Genomic DNA, 21844 nt, shown 5'->3' on the forward strand with positions numbered 1-21844 from the left:
GCACATTCGTTTAGCCCTCACATGTAGTGGAAGCACCCCGTGCTGCAGCACAGACACACACCGTAAATGTGTTTCATGATTTGTGGGTGATTATCTTGCGCATGCTTCAGCATACATTTTTGTTTTTTTGTTTTTTTGTTTTTTGTTTTTTTCCTCTGCACCAGCCCCCACAGCTCGGCTGGCTTGTTTACTGCCCGTGTTCCATGTTGGAGCAAACATCCACCCATTCCAAGAATCGGCGGCTGAAAATGTTCGCCATGCACACGGTACGACACATGCAGGCCTTTAAATGAATAAACATACACTATTTACCGTGCCGCTTTTCCCGTCCCTGTCAGATTACCTTGATAAAGGCTACAACGCAGCGCTCTGTCGGGACGCACTTCAGCACCGCGTCGGTGGACAGCTCCTCCACCGCTGACAGACAAAATGTGGTGGGGAGCTTCGCGGCGCTCTGCAGTTACAGCATTTCGCCGCTAGGGTGCACCTGGCGCTTCAACGCAAATGCCCTCACATCATAGCCGAATGCGTCAACCACACGGTAACCAGCCAGGGGCATCTCACCAGCGCAAAGCCCGCCGTATTTCGGCCTAAAGCAACAGGATACTTGCCAGGATAAAGAATACTTAAACGCCGCCTGGAAGACAAAGGTAAGTGGTAGGCACGTTTAAGCGCTGCTGAGATGGTTGCTGGTCTCACGGTAGCGATGACTGGTGTCAAAAATCGTCCTCCGCACAAAAGAGGGCCGAGGGAGGTGCGAGAGAAGCTGCCTCGCAGAGCCCCATCATTTTGTCACACACCAAGCTGGCATTTTCACCGAAGGAAACGCCTCGAATAGCAAGAGGAGGTTGTTTTTTTTTTTCCTTTTTTCCTCTTTTTTTCACACATTGCAGTGAACAGGTATCATGTTCAAATTGGGCAAGCAGCGATCACAGGCTCGCTCGCTTTTTTGGAATAGCGCATTTTCGGCATGTTGTTGCAGATTTGAATGAGAAAATGCAGAGGGAAGGCTGAATATTTAACCTTATACCTTGTGCGACGTGTGGGCCTACCTGGTTTATTTCTTCTCCACATCAACACCTGTAACAACAGCCTTTAATAAATAGACATTTACGCTTCTACGCTTTATAAAACGAAATGGCTTTTGAGATGAGATTTTACGGTATCGCGGTGATGTTCCGATCCGAGTGGCCTGTGATGTAAACATGTGCTGAATTGCGACCGAATTTGCTGAGATTAACAATTTGTTATTCATTACCACTCCTGCGGATTAAGCCTCCTGCAGCCATCATAAACTATTAATAATCATTACAGTAACCTACAAAATGCAGCCGCCTAATTACATGATCACATGACAGTTTACTAATCGATCCGTTCATTTTAACCTTCCCAGGTCATCCATAACCATGGGGTTCACTCGCCTTGTGACGCTGTCTGTCACAGTGATCCACCTAGTTTCAGGTAACAGTCTATGTTTGTGTGTGTATGTGGTCTTAAATGTGTGTTGTTACAGCAGACACATGGTGGACTGAGATATTTTATTTCTTGCATATTTAGGAAAAATAATGTCTTTTCTCCCTTTTGCTGTAAATAGCAGCAGCAACAACAACAACAACAACAAAAACTAACTGTGTGCCTCTTCCAGGGATGAGCTTTATGACTCCTGAGCCTGATACACCCCCAACATCCCCCCCAGACTCCTACCCACTGGGCGACATGATCCATGCTGCCCTGCAGAGTAAGGAATACTTGGGACGTGCTTCTGCAGACACAGGTACACTAATAATGCTCTTTATATAGTTTAATTAATGCAGCTATAGTAATTGTACATTGGAAATGACACACATTTAATCAAACTCTTGGACTCTGCAGGTACCACCACCAATCCGACTCAGGCTGCACCCGGGATGGGGCAGACTGAGTCAACAGCCACTGCCATGTCACCAGGGCTGCTGACAACAGCTTTAAGCTCCTCTTCAGCTGCTAGCCAAAAGGGATCGAGGAATACCATGTCCCCGCTACCCATAGAGGAGGAGACAACTACCACTCTGATTACCACAACCACCATAACCACAATGCACATGCCAGGTAATTGTGTTTTCCCATCTTCCCTCCCCTGAGTCTTGTTTGTTTTGCGATGTGATGATCCACAGCAACTGCAAGTTTCTACTGAATCCAATCACAACTTCAACTTCCCTGCTTCACTTTCAAGAAGATTTTGCCACACAAGGTAAATGTAAATATACTTTTTGTTTTTTTTAAACAGTCTTTAGTGACTCAATGTTCATGCTTAAACTTTTGCATTTAACTAATAATAATGTAAAGTAATGCTATGACACATATTCAGATCCACAGATTTTTTTATATATAAGGAATTTTAGCTTAGTGCTAAAGAGAGAATATTTTTCCATTTTCAGTAACAATAGAAGTGCAGTCAGTGCAGACATCTGTGCATGTTTCTGGTCTAATTCCTGCAGCAATACTGTGCTTCCTTTGTTTCTACATTTCAGGATTCGTGACACAAAGGAATGAGTGTATACACTGAATACTTGAGAAGAGGCTGATGAAGTGTACTCCTACTTACCTGTTTGATGTTGAGAGTGGGACCACCTGTTGTCTCTGTCGCTCTTCAGTAATCCCAAAGCAAAGCAAAAACAGATTGGTTTACCAGCCCAGATTGTTTTCAGATGGGGTTTTTTAGCCAGATCTATCAATAATATGCCTTCCAAGGGCTTGTGTATCTTTGTATCTGATGGTTAGTATAGGAATGAATGACAGTAAAGAAAAGCTGGATAAACAGGCTGTTCATCCTCTGTCTCAAAATCTGGAGAGATGCTCTTGGCCTGTTCCTAATTGAATCCTGGACAAAGATTTTCCTCCACTTAGCTCCTTTTTTGATGTACACTGATGATTCAAACTAATAAAAAATAAGCTTGAATATTGTAAAAAGGCACTCAGGTTTAAAAATAAAATCAAAATGCCTTTATTTTGAAGTAAGGAAGGTAGATTTAGGCTTAAATTTAGCTTTATTTTGCACAGGGAGTGCCTTGACTTTTTTTTTTTATTTAAGCACCTCAAATAGAAATGGGTTGAATCCAGGAAGTGCCCCTTCTAAAAAAAAACATTTTTAAAGCTCATGTAATATTTATTATAATTATGTCATTCACAGAGGATAACAGAGACCTTGTTGACTGGATCTGTGATTCTTTGAAAAAAATAAGATGTGAAACCTGCACACTGCAAATTAAATAAGTCATTTTTTGGTATTTAAATTGTTTAGTTACTCACTTTTGGCATGCATTAGATGATATGATAAACATTTAACACACACTCCTGTTTGTGCCGTCGCAGGGATAGTGCCCACCTCAGTGACCCTCCACACTCACAGTGTCACAGCTTCTCTATTCTGACACGAAGGCAAATAACACTCAGCCTGAGCAAATAAACTGTAAGCGTAATGTAGCAAACATAGAGCAACTCAGTGTGAAGGAGCATACATGATATTTTAGCTGATTTCCATTCTTTTTTTGCGGCTCACAGGGAAGTTCCCAGACAAGCCTCATTGAGACTTACACGCAAAATAAACTTAGTGGCTCCTTAGTGGTTTACACAGTTGCCAGAAAAGTGAAAGAGCCACAGTTTGATGCTTACAAGTCACAAGTCCTTTGGGCTGTATCAGGAAAGGCAGCTGATGTAAAAATCTGCCAAATATCTGCTCTCTATGGTGAACCCTTGTGAATAAGGGAGCAGCTGAAAGTAGCTTAACATTTTAATATTAGTTTTGTTTAATAACTCCACAAAAACAGTTTATGCTTAGCAAGTCAGTTTAATTGCACTGAAAAAAACCTCTAAATGTTTACGTCGGTACAAAGTACTTTGAGAATTATTCTTTATAGTATACAAAGGGGACTTGCATCTGGAAGGAGGTTATTGGTGTTGACTGTGTTCACTGTAACCAGACTAGTGTTAATAATGAAGTCTAATTCTACTGTTTATCTTCTCATTGTTAATGCAAAAAATAAATAAATGCGATAAAAAGTAATTGGTGAGCATGGAAATAACTGAAAAAAGCAACCGTGAACCTTGAAATACTGGTAACAGCACCTGTAAGAAATCGTTGTCTCATGGCAAGCATGCTGATACAGGATGGTGAAGAGTGCACCAACATCCTGTGCAAATGATAGTCAGAAATGCACTTCTGTGGGCTCCGGTACCCGTGAGACTCTTATTGGAGATGGATGAGATTCATACAGCAACAGCACAAACAAGAGTTTGGAAATTTGATTGAGCTGAAGGAGGGAGGTCAGCTGATTTACACCATATGTGGGAAGAGAAATGTCACAGAAGATGAACAATCTGTGAGACGTGTGTTTTTGTGTGTGTGAAAGACACAAAGAGAGAGTGTGTTTGTCACCTGCTTCCTCTCGGGGTTTTATTAGGTCTTTAGTGTTAATTGGGATTTCAGCCTTCTGTCAAACATCTCTCGAGGAGCCTGGCAAAGGTGTCAAACATGTTCATTGCTTATTGCAACATTATCGCACATTTAAGCTTTCTGGGTAATGGGCCTATTTGCTTTCTGGTGTTGGCGAGTAATTGGAGATGTTTCAGTTTTAGAATAAATGTTACTAAGAAAAATATATGATTACATTCAAAAGGGGCTCCATTTGAATGTGCATAGCTGTAATTAACCTGAGTATGCCATCCCTGCAAACAACAAACAAACTATACAGCAACAAATCAGGTTGCTGTATAGTCCGACGGGAATACCTTTTAGTGGGCTTCAGCTGCCGCCTACAACTTTCCTGCTCAGTTCGAAACATTTGTCAGAAAAGTAATCAAAGAGTAACTAAATTAAATAAGTCACTGTAATAATTAGATTCATTTTTAAATGTTTCACTATTATTTGCACTTTAAACTAGTAATTTGTAACGCATGTATTTCAGAAGTGACCTTCCCAAAACCGTCGCTTTCTTGCTAAGAGTTGAGAATCACATTACATTAAATGTGAGGCTACATAAGGATGGCTGCATTAAACAAGGTGCCAAAAACCACATGCCGTCTTTTTAGTGGGGTTTTTATAGTCCTTTACCCAGCGAGCAACCCCTTCTTTGTTTCTGTTCAGTCTTTGCCAAATAGATTGTGAAGCATGTTTCCTCCCCAGAGATCATTTCTGTGTAAGTGGTCGTCAGTAATTTGATTTTACTGATGCGTAGCAGCGGTTTTTGTCAGTCAATAAAATTATTTAAGCCAAGGGAAACCAGCATATTATGTGTCACCCAAGCCAGTGCTTCACTGCATTTGTTATTAATGTCAGTTAATATTTACTAAACCAGCTGATGTACTGTTGCTGATAACTTGCACCACCTTATCATCCATTTCGCCTACTTTCAGACTCACATTTTACATCTTAAGAAGAGGAGTATTTTCCCTTTGTGTGGGATTAAAGTGCTTTTGTAATCACCTTTTACCAAATTAGAAATTTAATTTTCATTAAAGCAGACCCTTGCAATCATAAACACCCAGCACCACATTTATAAACTAAGCAATCCCGTTGGTCTCTGCACACATTTAAATTTTTATTGATAACCATATGGCTGCTCATTTCAGGCATCGGAGTTGCAGTTTGATAAAAGATCTTAAGATGCTGGAACTTCTCTCATTTTCACTTACAGAAGTCACTCTGCAGTTCTCCTCCAAAACGCAGGTTACTGGAGTGCAACAAGTTCGCATCTAGACTGTATCAGGCTGATCAGTCGACACACACTGCATCCTCTGGGATACTGACAATAAGTCATGATCAAAGAATGCTTTCACTAGCTGTGAAGATACCAGTTGAGAAAGAAAATGCAGATAGTATAAAACCTGTATATAAGTTTGCTACAGCTTTTCTGAATCATAGACTTTTCCTACTTCTTCACCTGCTCTGTCCCTCTTGTTTTACAGTTCAATGCAACGCTACTTTATTAGCCATGGAGGATGTTGTTGAGTCTCCAGATCCCACAACATCTTCATCTTATTCCCCCTTGGAGTGCACCTACAGCATTACTGTGTACGCAGGTTACGGAGTGGAAATTCAGGTAATGTGCATTAAAATTCATAAACATCTTAACCAGCTATTTTTAAGCAGTTTATTGTAAAAAAAAAAAAAAAAAAAAAGCCCAACATGCTGCTGTTGATAAATTTGTCAGAAAGTGTTTGTTATGTTTAATTTAGACTCCATGACTCAGCTTTTCTTTTTGTAAGTGCAGCATTTGCAAACATTGTACAGACAATCGTGAGTTAGTTTAGGTTGTATAGTATGTCAGCAGATTCACTTCATGAGCTGCTAAGCTACCAGGAAAGTTTATATAACGACAGCAGACAAAAGAGGTGTCCTCTTTTTTCCCCCAGGTGAGAAAGGCTAACCTTTCCAAGGATGAGTCTCTAACAATCATGGGATACGGCAGATCAGGACCAGAGCTGTTAGCCAATGAGACCCTGATGAAACAGGGTCAGGTGATTCGTAGTACAACCAATCAGGTTTACATCCACTATCGCAGTCTGCGTCAGAGCAACCATGGCATGTTCAGCCTCCACTATCAAGGTAACTCAACCTCTTTCATAAGATAAGCAGAACATTTTTATTTCTTTCTATCTACCTTTATTTAGTAACATTAATGTGGTAAAGTGTTATGTGGCTGGAATAAAAAGCTTCATAAATACACAGTGAAACCACAGAAGCGTGGTAGATGTTTCTCTCACTTTAATTTGCAGGTTTTAATTTAGTCACTGCCCTTTGAGTTTTAAAGTGAGAATGTCTCACCTGCACATTTTCATGTGCATCGCTTATTCTCTAAAGCCTGGCTTGTTTAGCCAGGAAACTCTGAGCTTTACGCTTTTGATTAAAATGAATGAAAAGATTCAAGGTGAATACCAAGTGTCAGTGGCATCTTGTTAAAAGCAACACCAGTGATGATAGCTGATAATTGTGCAGGTGACGAGACAGCCACCTGCTCAGTCGCACCACCTTGGACATCTCTGTCTGTTTCTGTTTCTATTCTGCTACGTGATGATGATAGCATAACAGATATCTGAGGACTTAAAGATCACCACCTGATAGACGACTTATTAGAATGTGTTTGGAGTAAATGGCAGAAGAAAATTATGAATAAGAGATGTGCAGAGCGTACACAGTAGAAGTAAAAGAATAAAGTAGAGAGTATAGAGGAAAAAGATCTGCATTACACATTTAGCTAACTGGTTTAGACATACGCGAAGGTCAGGGGTTCGAATCCACTGAATGGCTACCCTGAGGTACGCCTGAGCAAGGTATCGTCCCTACCTACCTGCATCCCCAGGCGCAGTTTGTCCAATTATTATTGGACAAAGATGAGATTAAGATGGAGCTGCGAGGAGGAGGAGGAAAAGAGGAAGATCATGTGGAAGGTTTGATGTAGTGGAGGAGGACATGCAGACAGTTGGTGTGACAGAGTAGGATGCTAGGGATAGGGTGAGATGGAGGAAGAGGAAATGCTGTGGCGACCCCTAAAGAGTTTAACTGTTAACCTTCATCAACAGCCTTCCTGCTGTCCTGCCCATTCCCAATGTCTCCTGAGGGCGGTGGAGTGACAGTGACAGACATCCATCCTGGAGGTCAGGCACACTTCCACTGTGATCCAGGTTTTCAAGTCCGCGGGCATGAGGTGGCGACCTGTGTTAACATGACGCAGCCACGCTGGAGCACTCCTGAGCCTCAGTGTGTTGGTTAGTGAACTGACTCAGACTTCTTTTAAATTTCCCACTGCCTCATCTTCTTTGCTAACTCTGTTGGTTTAAACTTGGTCAGCTTTGAGTTCATTTAAATGGATTTCATTTTCTCTCAGCCGTGTCTTGCGGAGGGTGGATTCGTAATGCGACTGTGGGACGGATACTGTCCCCACCGCCTCCATCAGTAAGCAACCACAGCAATGGAAATAATCTGAGCTGTCACTGGTTAATAGAAGCCAAAGAGGGACACAGACTCCACCTACACTTTGAGAGAATTGCACTGGATGAAGATGATGATAAGTAAGCCTGCGTTTTAACCACTTCACATATCGCAGAGTATGACATGGAGAATGCCCTCTGATTTAAAAAGATCACTGAGTACAACACTGACAACAAGTTTTTCTTTTTTCTTTTTACATTTTTGTGTTTAGCATTTATTTTTCTCCAATATCAATTGTAGGAGTAAACTACCAACTGTGCTTTGTATCTAGCTTCATATTTTTTTCGAGGATTCAATTATACTGGCTTTCTCATAGTTACAAACACTCCTTATTGTTTATCTTACGCTGGCCATTTGTGTAGCCTTTAAGTTCGTCCTCTGTTTGAAACAAGCTCCTGTCTCTGTAAAAGCCCACTTTCTCTTGATTTGTTTGTCTCTCTTCATGCTTCTGCAAACAAAATCCTTTGCTTGCGATTACCATATAGAGTATCAAAGAAACACTGGAAACCAATGTTTTATGCAGTCTAAAGCCTGAGCTTTGGAATCATGAGGATTCATTTTGCATTCACTGGTATCATTATTTGAAACTTTGGCCCTGTTTAATATGAGCATCCAGCACTGTAACAGTATGTGTGTGGCAGAAAATAAGATCAGCAGGTTCACTTTAATATTCAGTTGCTATTTTAAGTCATAGATAAAGCTCCCAGGTTCATACAATAATAATTAAAAAAAAACTTTTTAGAAATTTGCTATTTTCCCTTTTATTTTGCCTACGCTTGTTCTCTGAAGGTCATTCATCCATCCATCTCTCCATCCATCAATCCATCCGTTTTTCTATCCAATTCAGGGTCACAGGGGGTTAGCTGTCATAGAGCGAGTGGCAGGGCGCCATGGAGAGGTCGACAGTCGATCACAGGGCTAACACAGAGACAGAGACAGCAGTTCAGTCACCAGGCGGACTAATGTGCATGTGCTTGCATTGTGAGAGAAGATTTTTATGTTTAGAGATAATTTTTAAAATCTCTCAAAATACTAGGCAAAGTCTCTCGCAGCACACTTTGACTTTGCAATAAAAAAGTAGCCAAAGCAAAAGACTTGTTCAGCCGCCTTCAGCCTGTGCACATTCCTGCTTTCCTTAAAGCGTTTCTGCTAACCTTTGTGGCGTCTTTGTGGCTCGTTGCTTTCAGGTTAATTGTGCGCAGTGGAAACAGTTCCCTGGCTCCGACGCTTTTTGACTCAGATATGGATGACGTCCCAGAACGTGGGTTGCTGAGCGAGAGCTCCACACTGTACCTGGAGCTCACAGCTGATTCTTCTTCCATCCCTTTGCTGCTGGCGCTGCGATATGAGGGTGAGCAGAGAGAGCCTGCATCCTTTTTGCTTACATTAGGTATTTCCCAGGTTCAGCAAAACAAAAAGATGGTAGCAGAGTAGAGCATCCTTCTGACCCAATTTCTGTGAAATATATGGTACACAGGTCAGCATTGTGCCTGAGAAAAAAGCCAGAAATCATGCAAATGGATTCTTGGAGATTTTGTTAAATCTCAGTAAAGCCTTTCCCTTGTTAATTATTGATAATTCAGGAAAGACATGCATAATGAGCCACATGAATGCTTAGTCTGCCCACGTTTCAGTGGGATTTACTTTAAGGCTTTGAAGCGGCTCAGTGCTGAAACTCTTAGCCTTTTACACCTGGGCTTTTTCTAGCCAAGATTTGAAACTGAAAAGTTCCCCAATAAATCAAATGAGGATGGCTGCTTAATTTTATCTAGAAGGAGAACAGCTCCCTGAATATCAAATGCCATGACGAGGAAAAACTCTGTGATCTTTATAAATGTGCACACGTGGTTTACTTTTTCCTTCGTCCTTTTTAAGCTTTCGATGATGAGCACTGCTGGGAGCCCTACATGCCTCATGGAAACTTCAGCAGCAGTGACATCACGTATCAGCTGGGAACCAGCGTCACCTTCACCTGTTCTCCAGGCTTTGTCATGGAACAAGGTTCAGGGACCATTGAGTGCGTCGATCCCAGTAACCCTCACTGGAATGACAGCGAACCTGTGTGCAGAGGTACGTTTAAGGATTCATCGGTTTCATGTTGCAAGAGAAGATGGTAATGTTGACACTGTTTACTGATTTTCAGTATAATAATATTAAACCTTTCATACTGTAAAACATCTTTCGAAACAAAAATATAAACTTTACTTATTCTTGTTTATTTCTTATTTAGCGTGACGTAAGAAAATGTTTTTTGATTCATTGATAGTTAGGGCGAGTTGTGCAGAGATAAGCGTCTGAAGCTTTGAGATGTCATGTGTAGCTACATTGACTGTGTCATCTGCTGATCTGCCAGCATGCTGTGAAAACTGAGATTTAAAACTGGCAGAGATTTTGCACCGGGTCAGGGACTGGCTGAAAACACAGGTGCCAGAGTTTTATCTAAGCGTTAACGTGACATATTCTGAAAGCCAAATGCTGTGTTTTATTTCTGCTTACAGAAACCAAGAAGTAGATTGTATAAATATTGATCCAGAAAGGTGAAATAGGAAATGTCAGGAGATTGGCATCCATGTGCCTGTTATAAAGTTATGGTTGTTTAGTCCAGGTCTTCATATCCTTGTTTTTCGCTCACTGAATTAGATTTGCAAATGTAGACTTACCATCCTGTATGTGTGTGTGAAGGATGGTAAGTCTCATTCTGCATCTTCTTTTTTTTTATCACATTTACTGAACGAAAGCTTGGACTCTCTCCATAACTATAGTTGGACGTGTGTCTGTGCAGCAACACAGTTTAATGCCTCGGATTTGGTGAAGCTAGTGCTGGCATTTTATGTGAAGCCAGCGTTTTCTTACAGGGGAAATGGTAGAACTGCACTCCATCATGGAGTCGTTCACACACTCGCCTAAAACGCTGCATGTTTTCAATTTGGAAGGAGACAGATCCCTTTGTGGTTGTGTCAGAAACAATATTGCAGTATCCGGTGCCTGGCAAATCAAATATGTGGAGATACCCAGAGTGAGGGAGCAGCTGAAAGCAGCTTTACACTGAAATAGAAGTGCTGCTGAGTAGCCACTTCCCTACTGACATACTTTCTGAACTGTTTGTATTACATTTGTAGTTGCTGTGAAGTAATGAGGTAATAGTGTCAAAGCCATCATTCCTTAAGACTGAAAGTAAGCTAATGACAGTTTGCATTAAGGCTTCTTATAATAGTATGTGTAGTGAACAAAATGATTACAAAAGCATGAGCTTAGCCTGCTTCTGCAAATGTTTTTTAAAGTTTAATTTTATTTCTTTTCTTTTCTCCAAATTAATATTTCGTGTCTTCTCAATTTCCTTTTTATTTCTTTAATGTCTACTTTTCCTTGCTACAATTTAATCATTCTCTGTCTCCCAGTCTGCATCCTCACCTCAGTTTCTCTCCTTTGTTCTGCCCCATAAGCTTTGTGCGGAGGGGAGTTGACCGAGCCCTCTGGAACCATCCTGTCTCCTGATTGGCCCCAGAGCTACTCCAAGGGCTTAGACTGTGTGTGGCAAATCCATGGTAACGAGGAGAAACGCATTGAACTGGATGTCCAGATGTGAGTGATTAATTTGTGTCTCTTTTTAGTATTTGGAATGCATTTTCAAAATAAATTAGACCGCATGATGCTTTATGTACTATAGAGTTTAATTATTCAATATTTTAGAAATGTCCACCCAAACTCAGGCAGGTTAGTATCTTCAATCTTAGATGTTTTAAACTTCTAGATTAGCTTCTAATTATTTACAGTATATAAAAATCTCCACATGCTGTTGAACTATGTCTCCGAGACATATTTTTTTCAGTAAAAGAAAATATAGACATCCATTCATCTGCTTCTTATAAACACTATATCTCAGGAACATCAGGGGGGGATTTCTTTGACATTTTTAAATAATAGATACTAAAACACAGTCACTCTTAAACAATGTGTACAGCAGCAGGATATGTTGTTTGACAGGCGTTTCATTAAAAATGCCCCAAAAGGCACCAGCTATTGGCTACAGCTGCTCGTGTCAGCACACCTGTCAGTCAAAGCAGCTGCGCCCCTAACTTTAAGCTTTAGTAGTCTATCCACAGAGGCCAAAATGCTGTTTAGCTGAACATTTGAACATGGGAATCACTGGGAAATGACTCATATTTTGGAGTCACCCTCAGGTGAGAAGTCGAAAATAAAAACCAGCTTCTGCAGTGACTTTATTTTTTTAGCCTTAGAGGCTGCTGCTTGGGTGCACCCTGGACATGTCCCTAATCCATCACAGGGCTGGCACAGAGAGGCAGCCACACACACTCATATCCACATATAAGGCCCATTAAGAATTAGCTGTTAACTGCAGTTAACTAACTGCTTGAGGAAACCAGAGTACCTGAAGGAAACCTACATGAGCACAGGGACAGAAAGACTCCATTTTATAATTAAATCAAATCAAATCAAATTTATTTATATAACTTTATATCACAAATCAAAGAATTGCTTCAGGAGGCTTCACAGTCCATACAGCAAACAGCGCCCTCTTTCCCTAGGCTCTTAACTCAGATGAGGAACAACTCCAATTATTCTTCATACTGGAATCATTAATATGAACTGTACCTTGGTGTGTTGGCTCAGGCACACAAGCACAAAGCGATAATTGTAGTTTAATAAATGTGCTTAATTTAATTTCTCCCTTAAAGTAATAGAGTTACAGCACACAGCACACTGAACTGACAATAAATTAAATGAGTATTAGAGAAAAATCATTTAATCAGCATCAAATTCACGTCACGAATGTCCCACAGGTCTTGGTTTTCTACTGTTGTCTTTAATCATGATCATGTTTATATTTTAATTCAAGTTACACTTTGTATCCATGGTACATGTGAAAATTGTTTTAAAACATTAAAAATAAAGCAGCAAACAAACAAGAAAAAACATATGTATTAGAAAAAAGAATACAACACATAAAAAAGCTTATTTCTCCTGTGATTCTTCTCTTCACTCCGTAGTTTAAATATCCGTCACACTGATGTGCTGACCATTTTTGATGGGCGTGATCTCACGTCCCACGTGATCGGCCAGTACCTGGGGTCCAAAGAGCGTTTCCAGGTTGTTTCAGGGGGGTCTGAGGTTGCCATCCAGTTTCAGAGCGATCTGGACGACTCCAGCTTCATCCTGAGTCAGGGATTCCTCATTCATTATCGTGGTAAGTGCACTAATTGATGACTGTAAAAGTACACAATACAATATGGAGAAGGTCAATATGAAGAGCTGGTTCTGCCAGAGGTGTCTTCCTGTTAAAGGGGAGTTTTTTATTCCCACTGTTGCCAAGTGCTTGCTCACAAGCAGTCATCTAGTTGGATTATTGTGGGGTCTTTACCTTACAATTAAAAGCGCCTTGAGGTGAGTGTTGTTGTGATTTGGTTCTGTATAAATAAAACTGAATTGAGTTGAATTGAGTTGAATTGAGTTGAATTGAATGAGGGCTGCTGCCAGCAGGAAACAGATTTCAAACAGCTGCTTTTGTTTCTGTCACTGAATTGCTCCTCTGTCTGTGTTATGAAGAGGTCGAACCTAATGACACCTGCCCTACCCTTCCTAATATTGAGTTTGGCTGGATCAGCTCATCCCACTCCTCCCCCGTGAGAGGCAGCGTGCTGACCTATCAGTGCCAGCCGGGGTATGACATCAGCGGCTCTGACGTAATCACCTGCCAGTGGGACCTGTCCTGGAGCAGCAGTCCGCCTACCTGCGTTAAGGGTAAGACGAACAGTGTGAAAAAGAGCCAGGCCCTCTGAGGGAGAACCCAGATTATGCAAACTGTTTGTAGTTCATCACTCGCAGAGCATTTCCAGGATTTTCTCTGAAGGTTCTTAAAAGTCCTCTTCCCTTTTCTTCCCTTCTCCTAACAGTTTTCCACTATTGGAGCTCTTTTAATAGTGTAGATGGTTTTAGAAGAACGTTTATCTTTACCAGGGTGTAGTCCTAATTTTATGGAAAAATTCAACATTTTGTAATTCTTAGGAGTTTCTTAGAAGTTAAATAAAAAATAAATAAATAAATTTCCTTTTTTCTTTTTTTGTTCCTTTTTTTTTGTTGTTGTGTTATTTTTAAGAAATGGTTTGACACTTTGTTACATGTGGTTGTAAGCTTTCACCTGAAGAGTCATATGAAGAGCATGGTAGCTTGAAAGGTTTTGAATGAATTCTGATTTTTTAAAAAGATGTAGAATCATGTTAAAAATCTATTTAAATTTGGCTTATATCCGAAGGTCAACTCAGTCATTTATAAGTCAAAATTTGGCAAAAATTAACAAAACTTAGGAACTATTATTTTTACAATATGGTGTGTATTGTCAACGTATAGAAAGTATATGTTGAATACTTTCTGTACGTTGACAATATTTAAAATTAAATATTTAAAATCCGTCACATTTGACCTCTGAGCTCACCTTTACATTTTACATCTGCTTTTCTTTGGAGTTGAGTCCAAAACATGTCATATACTCAAAGAAAGTACTGTCACAAGAAAGAGAATGAGCTGCCTAGTTAGTTAGAAATATACTGTAGCATAGTCATATATAATAACCTCATATTGTTTGTGTCCAGTAGTTTATAAATCTAATTTTGCCCCCTACAGTACAGCAGTGCCCTGACCCAGGAGAGGTGGTAAACGGAGCACGCTCCGTGCGCCCCGAAACAGGCTTTGCCGTTGGTACAGTGGTTCGTTTCTCCTGTAACCAGGGTTATCAGCTGGAAGGTCCCAGCCAAATCTCCTGCTACGGACGAGACACTGGTACCCCCAAATGGAGCGACCGCAGCCCAAAGTGTGTCTGTAAGTGCCCTTCCTGCACTCAGCTGACCTCGTCTGTTTATGAAGCTTATTTCTGCATGTTTTGAATCAGCTGCACGTACGTGACTGTCCTCTGTGTGTTTTGTGTGCCGCGAACAGTAAAATATGACCCATGTCCAAACCCTGGAGTCCCCGACAATGGTTACCAAACTCTTTACAAGCACACCTACCAAGCTGGAGAAACTCTGCGATTCTTCTGTTATGAGGGCTACGAACTTATCGGTGAGGTCATCATCAGCTGTGTTCCCGGTCATCCATCTCAGTGGAACAGCCCGCCGCCCTTTTGCAAAGGTGAAGCTCACCACTATGGATCTTTATTTTAAATGTTGTATTAAGATTAAACTGACTAGATTCAACCTTTATAAATTATTAGTTACCTGCAATTATTTTGTCAACTATATAAAAATATAGCATTGAGCTCCTGAACGTTTAAAAATATGATATTTTATCTCTTTCTTATTTTGAAGTGGCATATGAGGAGCTATTGGATGATCACAAGTTAGAAGGTAATTTGTTTTGTTTTTCTCTCTCTTAAATACATCGTTTAAACATGCTCTTTAAAACAAATACATATGGGATTTTAATTTTAAATGCAATTGCACCTGGGGTTTTTTTTATTTGATAAATATAACATATAAATGTGGTGATTTAGCACCTTATTTTTGTTGTGTTTGACAGTTTAGGCTCATAACCAAACCAAAAGCTAATGTAACACTTTTGATTGGTGTGCAGTGTCCCAGTCATTCCAGCCATCCCATCAGATCCTGAGTGAGAACATTGCTTTGGCAATAATTCTGCCAATCATCCTGGTCATCCTCCTCATTGGAGGAATTTACATGTACTACACAAAGTAAGTATTTCCACATCTGCAGTGTAGACACTACAACACTGTTTTCCAAATGTTCTCCACCTCAGTTCCTAATGACCTGTGCGCTGAATAGTTCATGGAGGTGGTTGCATTTTGCCTTTCACAGCATCTGCAGACTAGAATGGAAGCCACACTTCTGGAAGTCTCTTTCTCACACGCACTCCTACAGTCCCATCACAGTCGAATCAGACTTCAACAACCCCCTTTATGAAGCAGGGGTAAGTACACGGAAGGTGCTGCTTAACATTATTTATTCCACTTGATTTTAATAGAGATCTGACTGAATGACTATTTTATTTGTGCATTCAAGGTGCATGCTCACTGGCCACTTTATTAGGTACAGATGTTCAGCTGCTAGATAACACAAGTATTGAATCAGGTAATCATATTGCAGCACAACTACATTTAGGCAAGCAGACATGGTCAAGAGTACCTGCTGAAGTTAAAGCCGAGCATCACCAAAATAGCTCTGGTCTAATAGAGAGGTGACAGTAACTGAAATAACCACTTATTAAAAGCAAAGTATGCTAAATGTAAGTTGTACCTAATAAAGTGTCCAGTGAGGATATGTTAACACCATATCCAACATTAAAGTTGGTCCTCTGTTTTTTACTTTGACGACAGGATACGCGGGAGTACGAAGTGTCCATTTAGTGGAGAAAGGGTCTTGAAACCATCGAATGATTCAATTCTTTGGGAAGACAAATTCCTCTGTATTATAAGGCCTCACTCCCCCTTTTAAAGTCTGGATTATGTTTCTGTTTTACCATCACTGTAATATCTGGTTTATTCACCTTGGATATGATTTCTTCTGATTTTCTGCACTGATGTGGTGGTCTGCCAAATGTGAGTCCTATTTCATCCTCTATCATTAGGACCGGTGCCTTATAAAGGGTAAGAAATTGTCAACAAAGAAAAACAAAAAAGCGAGAGTAGAGCTGGAGAGCGGGGAAGGGTAAAGGGAAATGGATTTGTCTAGTTAGTAAAAACAGAATGAGGCCAAACATTAAAGAACTTGGCAATACTTTATTTGTAACAATCAAAAGTTGAGATCATAATACATCCTGTGTTTCTCTTGTATTTTTAAAGCGGTTCGTACATCATTACAGTACAGGGAAAGAATTGTTTGATTTTATCCTGGAAAAAAAGTGATTTTCTCTTCTTTACTTTTTCTTCGTGTGTGCAAAACACTCTCTCTCATACACACGCGCGTGCACACACACACACACAAAATGAATGTAAATATCTGACTTAATAGTGACTGAGGTTTATAAATATATAAGCCTCGTATACAGATATATATACACACACTTATACATGGTGGCGGGAGGTTATATATTTTCATTATATACATATAATGAAAATTCAGTGCCAAAATATAATGTTAAATTATTTAATGTCTCTAAGTGTTTCATCTGTTGTTGAAATAGTGTTTACAAAGGCAGTGTTTATTTTATTCTTCACTGTTTCTCGAGTGCATCATCACCCGACGCCACACGACATGACGTGTAAGAAAAAGGTGAGGACATGAATGTCATTATGCTTAGAGCATGCACTGATTGTAAATTATATTGCTTATGCTCAATCTTTCCATTACCATTATAGTTACTGACAGCTATCATTGTTATCAAATTTGATGTTGTATGCACTATGTTGATAAAAAACAATTACAAATCTGGCTGCTTGCTGTGATGCATTATGTGTTGATTTACAAATGATTGTTTGAAAAGTGAATGTAGTCTCATTCACTGTGCCAAATGAAAGGATCTTGGAGACTGTTTCTGATCTTTGTAGATTTAATTATTCTCTTATCATCAGTAGCATTTCTTTGCTTCATATATGAATACACTCTTTGGAAGGCAGTAAATTATTTGCTGAACTGGAAATAAAGTCTCCGTTGAATGGTGTCAGCTTGTAGAAATGTGCAGTTATTTTCTTGTGGTCACAACACATTTACACATACACAAATGTTGAAGTCTATTAATCATATTAGTAAGAAATACAACTTAAGTTTTTAACTGAGAAACACAATATAAAGCTTTCCAATACTTTAGCTTTCACCAGTTTCATTAAATTTCATTATTTTAATATAGAAATTGTCTTGAAATAGTGATATTAATTTTATGGGTTATTCATTTAAAATTGGTCATGCTCTTGACTTATAAGCTAAGCCATATTGAAAAGTATGTCAATACACAAAAACAATTATGTGATTATTTTAACACTGGATTTATCCACATTAATTATACATATACAGCATGTAAGCTTTGTAAGTCTGTCATTGTAATTTTTCATCCCTCAGGTTGTGGTATGTTTGTACATAGTGTGCAACTTGAAGTGGCCTGTCACTGTCTCTGAGTTGCATTGCAACTCCTGGAGAGAGGAGAATGTGGTGTTATAGTCTGTGAAAAATAAAACTATAGATCTGAATTTGTTAATGTGAATGTTTTACATTGGAAGACCTGAAACTCTGAGTCGGACCCAGTTGTCAGTGTCCAGTGAACACGCATTCAGTGTTCCAAGTACCATAATCATGTTTATGAGCATACCTATTTGCAGTGTAACAAATGCTGGTCACTGGCCCAGGTTAAAGAGATTAATACAGACATCTTTAAAACAATCATTCCATCCACTCACCAAACACTTACAGGCAGTTTAGAATCACTTTTATTAACCTAAACCCACTACCCGCATGTCTTTGTTCAAAACTCATCGAAGAGCAAACAACAGAACGGATATTGTATTGTTGCAGTTCCTCACTGTGACCAGTAGATGGCAGTGTATACACGGCCTAAGGCTCAGCTATAACAGAGACGCTCACCGGTCCCGAAAGAAATAGTAATTTTAATATATTTTTAGAGAAATTCTGTTGTTCTGTTAAAAAGAGAATAATATGAATGTGTGGTAGTCTATTACAACAAGTTAGTGTAAGCACTAACCACTTGCTCGATAGGTGGCAGTCATTCCATTCAAAGATCGGTTAAAAGTAGAAGAAGAAAAAAGCGGAAGAAGATGTCTAGTTTCGCTTCCGACTGACCTATTTAGCTTATCATACTAGCTGCAGTTTTGTGCCCAACAGTGAAATTGGAGTGGATGTGGAATTCGCGTTCTTGGTCACTAAGCGGTACAGAGCAAATGAGCATTAGTAGCTTAAAGCGTGACGGAGTAGACTAGCTGCTGTTAGCCTCGTTCCTTTAGCTGTGCGATTAAAATGAGGCGTCAGATGTTAGCTGCGCCGTAAATTCACCTGGCCTCTTTACAGAAGCTAGCTAGTTGATTAACGATTGCTGGCTAATTAAAGCTATATTTTTAGTTTTGTTAGCTTAGATAGGTTCACTCTCTTAACACCTTTGGATGTTCAGTGTGGTAAGTACAGTTTATTATGAGCTAGCTCAGTGTAATTTCAGTTTAATAGTCCGATATGTCAGCAGCTGTCATATTACAGTAGACGTCAGTCAGGGGTGTCATTTGAGGTGCCTCATGTGACTGAAAGTGTTTATGTTGTCTAATCAATGGCTGTCAGTAACGCCTCAGGGCTTTATGTAAAAAGGGCTAGTCTGAATCAGTTTGCTGTTTGGGGAAAAAAATGGTCATTTGATCCTAATGTTTTGTCCTGATAGATGTTCAAAATCAATCATTACAATAAACAAAGTGGATGTGGCTGAGAAAATGATGTGATTTTAGTACAGGTTTAGAGGTTTGGTGACAGTTGTAATTTGGCCCTTTTTAAAAAAAAAAGAAAGAAATCTAAACACCCACACGGTGTATTAATGTCATAGTAACACAAAGATCAGCTGAAACTCTTTTTAAATTCCCCACCGTGATTAATGATTAAGGTTATTATAGTTCACTAAAACTAGATATGAGGAAAGGAATATTTTAGTTAAGTAGATTAAAAAAAACCCCAAAAAAAAACAAACAAAAAACACTACTTTCACCCACACTGCTTTGAAAAAAACAATGTGTTTTTATTCTAATATTTTTATTTTCTTAAATGTTGCATCTGGCATTTACTCTAAATACAATATTACTTAAAAAGATGTCAAACAGAGACTAATACAATTTTTTCGAAGATTAAAACTAAATGAAAAGTAATTTGAAAATATAAAACTATAATAACCCTGTTAAGTTAATAGGTCTATCTATTTTACTATCTATTTTACTTATGCTCACACCCTCATGAGCACTTACTCCATTGCAGTGCACTTTGTTCTGACTTGAATTTTTTTTTATATTCGTCATTATATGTGGCTTCTATAGACACAGATAATCATAACATCAGCTACAGAGCAGAAAGCAGAAAGTAGCTCAGATACAAAGCTATTCTTCTAAAGTCTAAGAGCTATTATGTTACTCTCAGTTAAGAAGCAGCTGAAATAGGATAATTATCAGCAGTGGCATAAATAATATAAGATTCTTGTGTATTTCAGTCAGAAAGTGACTCTTCAACCCCATGTCTGCTGAGGCTTCAGTCGGCAGTCATGCTGCCGACTCTGCCCAGTCCGCTGTTTCCCAGCCTGCCTGCCTTCACACAGATGAGCACAGGAACCAGGGTCTGCTGGGGAGCAAGTACATCAAGTTAAATGTTGGTGGCTCATTGCATTATACAACCATCCAGACATTAAGCAAGGAAGACAGCCTGCTGCGGAGCATGTGCAATGGAGAAACTGATGTTACCATAGACTCAGAAGGTGGGTGGATGTATCTCTTTGGTGAGCACTAAGATTTTGAAGACTGTGTTGTTGATATCAGGAGTTTTAACATGATGTTGAGAGTTTGAGGCAGGGTTTTATGCAGTTATACTTAGGGATGCGAATAGATAAGATTTTCACGATTACGATTCAGTTTTCGATTCTGTTTAACAGTTTGATTCTTTATCGATTCTCTTATTGATTCTTATTTTTAAAAAAAAGGAGAACACTAAGGTCGATTAGCTTAGAACTTTGTTTCATAACTTCTTTTTGAAGAAGATAGAAATTTAGGAGTAACATGGCCTTACAAACCCAACAGTGAGATCTTAAGAGATCCACAGCCTACAGCTCTTCAATGGGGTGTCACAGGGTCCCCAGAGAAAAAAAAATGTAAATGTAAAATAATAAAATAAATATTCTTCTGTAGCAGTAACAAAGTATACCATAAATTATTCTGTAGCAATTACACAAGAATACCCAGTAATGTCCAGATTGCGCTAACATAATATGCACTGTTAGTTGATCATTTACCTGCTGCATTAACGGGAGAGGACGTGCAAACGTTACCGCTGCTGCTGGGTTGAGATTCACGAGTCCGGAGCGGAATTAAAAACACGACATTCATTTAAGGTTATCGTGTGTTTTATGAGAAAATTCTTTTGCATATTCGTAGTGTTTCCTCCCTTAAATGAAATATCTACTTTGCAAGTATTGCAAGTTGCCCTGTTGTCATCCGTTCTCGTAAAGTATAACCAAACTTTTGGGCCACTTAGGCGCCACGTTTCCTGCCAGGTAAATGAAGCTCCGCAACGTGGTGACGTCATTCGGGGCGACTGGAATCGATAAGGGAATCGTTTGCAAAAATGCCAACAAGAACTGGGTTTCGATAACCATCCCTAGTTATACTTATTTCCAGAATTTAATGATAACTCTCAGTTACTGTGTATTCTCTAAGCAGAATCTAAAACGGAAGTTGTGTCAAACGGCTGTTGCAGTATCCTGTCACCAAGACTTGCACTGTATAGAAGGTGTAGGGTTTATTTTACGTGAGGAGACCTAAAAAAAAATGGGCTTGAACAGAAAGTCTTACACTTTGGAAGTCATTCAGTTTTGCACCAATTCAGCCAAAATCCTTACAATACTGATGTGTTAACCTCATATCCATCACTTATTGGTAAATACAGCTGTCAGGTTTTATTTTCTTTAAGTTGTTTACACTTCTGCAGCGTTCACATGTTGTCGTTCTTTTCATCTTGTAAGCATTTATAACAACCAAAACAAAATAATTAATAAATGAACGATCACTCACATCATGTGCAAATTTGCAAAATTCCAAAAAAGGCCATTTATTACTGAGATAGTCCTTTTTTGTATATGTCTATACTCTCTTTCTATATCTATCCATTAAGGGTGCAACGATATTCGTATCGATATTGAACCGTTCGATACAGTGCTTTCGGTTCGGTA

The 21844-nt window shown here is 39.4% G+C and overlaps 3 protein-coding genes across 7 annotated transcripts in view; 2 read left to right on the forward strand and 1 right to left on the reverse strand.

The window, feature by feature from the left end:
* asphd1 (aspartate beta-hydroxylase domain containing 1) overlaps positions 1–1116 on the reverse strand; it is a 5175-nt gene extending 4059 nt beyond the window's left edge. Inside the window, exon 1 of one of the 3 annotated variants that reach the window (XM_005753398.2) lies at positions 1053–1116. The gene's annotated coding sequence lies outside the window, so the exon portion shown is untranslated. Of the gene's footprint in view, positions 1–303; positions 408–1052 lie in introns of those variants that run through there. The other 2 variants (XM_005753397.2, XM_005753399.2) reach the window with 2 other exon arrangements.
* On the forward strand, positions 503–16878 carry sez6l2 (seizure related 6 homolog (mouse)-like 2). 2 transcript variants are annotated; one of them, XM_005753395.1, is made up of 19 exons: positions 503–650; positions 1394–1461; positions 1646–1774; positions 1873–2088; positions 5944–6077; positions 6391–6583; positions 7558–7743; positions 7863–8046; positions 9154–9317; positions 9842–10036; positions 11410–11548; positions 12976–13172; positions 13532–13726; positions 14606–14800; positions 14918–15109; positions 15283–15324; positions 15551–15668; positions 15793–15904; positions 16311–16878. In XM_005753395.1, the coding sequence occupies exons 2-19, from the start codon at positions 1407–1409 to the stop codon at positions 16338–16340; spliced, it is 2676 nt and encodes an 891-aa protein (XP_005753452.1). In that variant the 5' UTR covers positions 503–650; positions 1394–1406; the 3' UTR covers positions 16341–16878. The 2 variants fall into 2 exon arrangements, with proteins under 2 accessions (XP_005753452.1, XP_005753453.1); XM_005753396.1 differs by having other exon boundaries at positions 15286–15324.
* A 1788-nt stretch (positions 16879–18666) lies between these two features.
* The window catches only part of kctd13 (potassium channel tetramerization domain containing 13), an 11348-nt gene continuing 8170 nt past the window's right edge, over positions 18667–21844 (forward strand). The window contains exons 1-2 of one of the 2 annotated variants that reach the window (XM_005753400.1): positions 18667–19052; positions 20117–20377. In XM_005753400.1, the coding sequence (XP_005753457.1) occupies positions 20140–20377 (238 nt within the window). In that variant the 5' untranslated portion in view covers positions 18667–19052; positions 20117–20139. The remainder of the gene's footprint in view (positions 19053–20116; positions 20378–21844) is intronic. The other variant, XM_005753401.1, reaches the window with a different exon arrangement.

The sequence above is a fragment of the Pundamilia nyererei genome, unplaced genomic scaffold (genome assembly GCF_000239375.1).
Source record: "Pundamilia nyererei isolate P.nyererei 1_Seehausen unplaced genomic scaffold, PunNye1.0 scaffold00426, whole genome shotgun sequence".
In the NCBI taxonomy this organism is placed as follows: domain Eukaryota; kingdom Metazoa; phylum Chordata; class Actinopteri; order Cichliformes; family Cichlidae; genus Pundamilia; species Pundamilia nyererei.

Bases quoted from the DNA above. Each gene is read 5' to 3' on its own strand.
- sez6l2 (XM_005753395.1), top strand. From the start codon at position 1,407: ATGGGGTTCACTCGCCTTGTGACGCTGTCTGTCACAGTGATCCACCTA. The intron at 10,037-11,409 runs GTACGTTTAAGG...CTGCCCCATAAG, and splicing joins CAGCGAACCTGTGTGCAGAG to CTTTGTGCGGAGGGGAGTTG. The intron at 15,110-15,282 runs GTGAAGCTCACC...TTTCTTATTTTG, and splicing joins CCCGCCGCCCTTTTGCAAAG to AAGTGGCATATGAGGAGCTA.